The 567-nt window shown below is 31.0% G+C and overlaps 1 protein-coding gene across 1 annotated transcript in view; it reads left to right on the forward strand.

Moving 5' to 3' along the window:
• Positions 1-567, forward strand: part of LOC119589045 (WASH complex subunit 5-like) — a gene marked incomplete at its 3' end in the record, with an annotated part of 26,804 nt that overhangs the window by 18,135 nt on the left and 8,102 nt on the right. Inside the window, 1 exon segment of the mRNA XM_037937622.1 lies at positions 168-270. Coding sequence (XP_037793550.1) covers positions 168-270 — 103 coding nt within the window.

Consider the following 567-nt stretch of genomic DNA (forward strand, 5'->3'; position numbering starts at 1 on the left):
TCAATGTAGCCTGCTTATTAGATTGACAAACAAGCAAGGAAGGTAAGTTTCCCAAAATAAGTTCTTAACAAAAGGATATCTTAAACTTATTCTTATTTTCGGGAAGTGATATTGAGTATTGTGTCTGTGGTTTTCATCTCAACAACTATATGTAACTTTCATTTCAGAACTTGGTCCGGGAGATTGAGGTTGCCTGCCAGAAGGACCCCACCATAAAGGAGATACTAAGAACAATAGCACCCCAGTTGACTCCAAACACTCATGTAGTTGGTAAGTGGTTTTTACTTGATTTAAGAAAGAAATGGTACTATTGTTTCCATGAGAGAAGCTGTATTGATTATATAATGTTTTAGAAAAAATAAATTATGTAAGAAAAGTGTTGAAGAAGTGAATGGGAGGAGGACTGTATAAGAAATAAACAGGATGGAGGTAAAAAAAAGGACAAAAAGTTATAGTTATCATTGTCCCTGTTACACTTCTAGTTCATAAAAAGGGGTAAGATAAAAAAAATTATTATAAATTTATATAGTGAATATATATTATGTATAAATATATTTAATTAAGATT

The sequence above is a fragment of the Penaeus monodon genome, chromosome 25 (genome assembly GCF_015228065.2).
Source record: "Penaeus monodon isolate SGIC_2016 chromosome 25, NSTDA_Pmon_1, whole genome shotgun sequence".
In the NCBI taxonomy this organism is placed as follows: Eukaryota; Metazoa; Arthropoda; class Malacostraca; order Decapoda; family Penaeidae; genus Penaeus; species Penaeus monodon.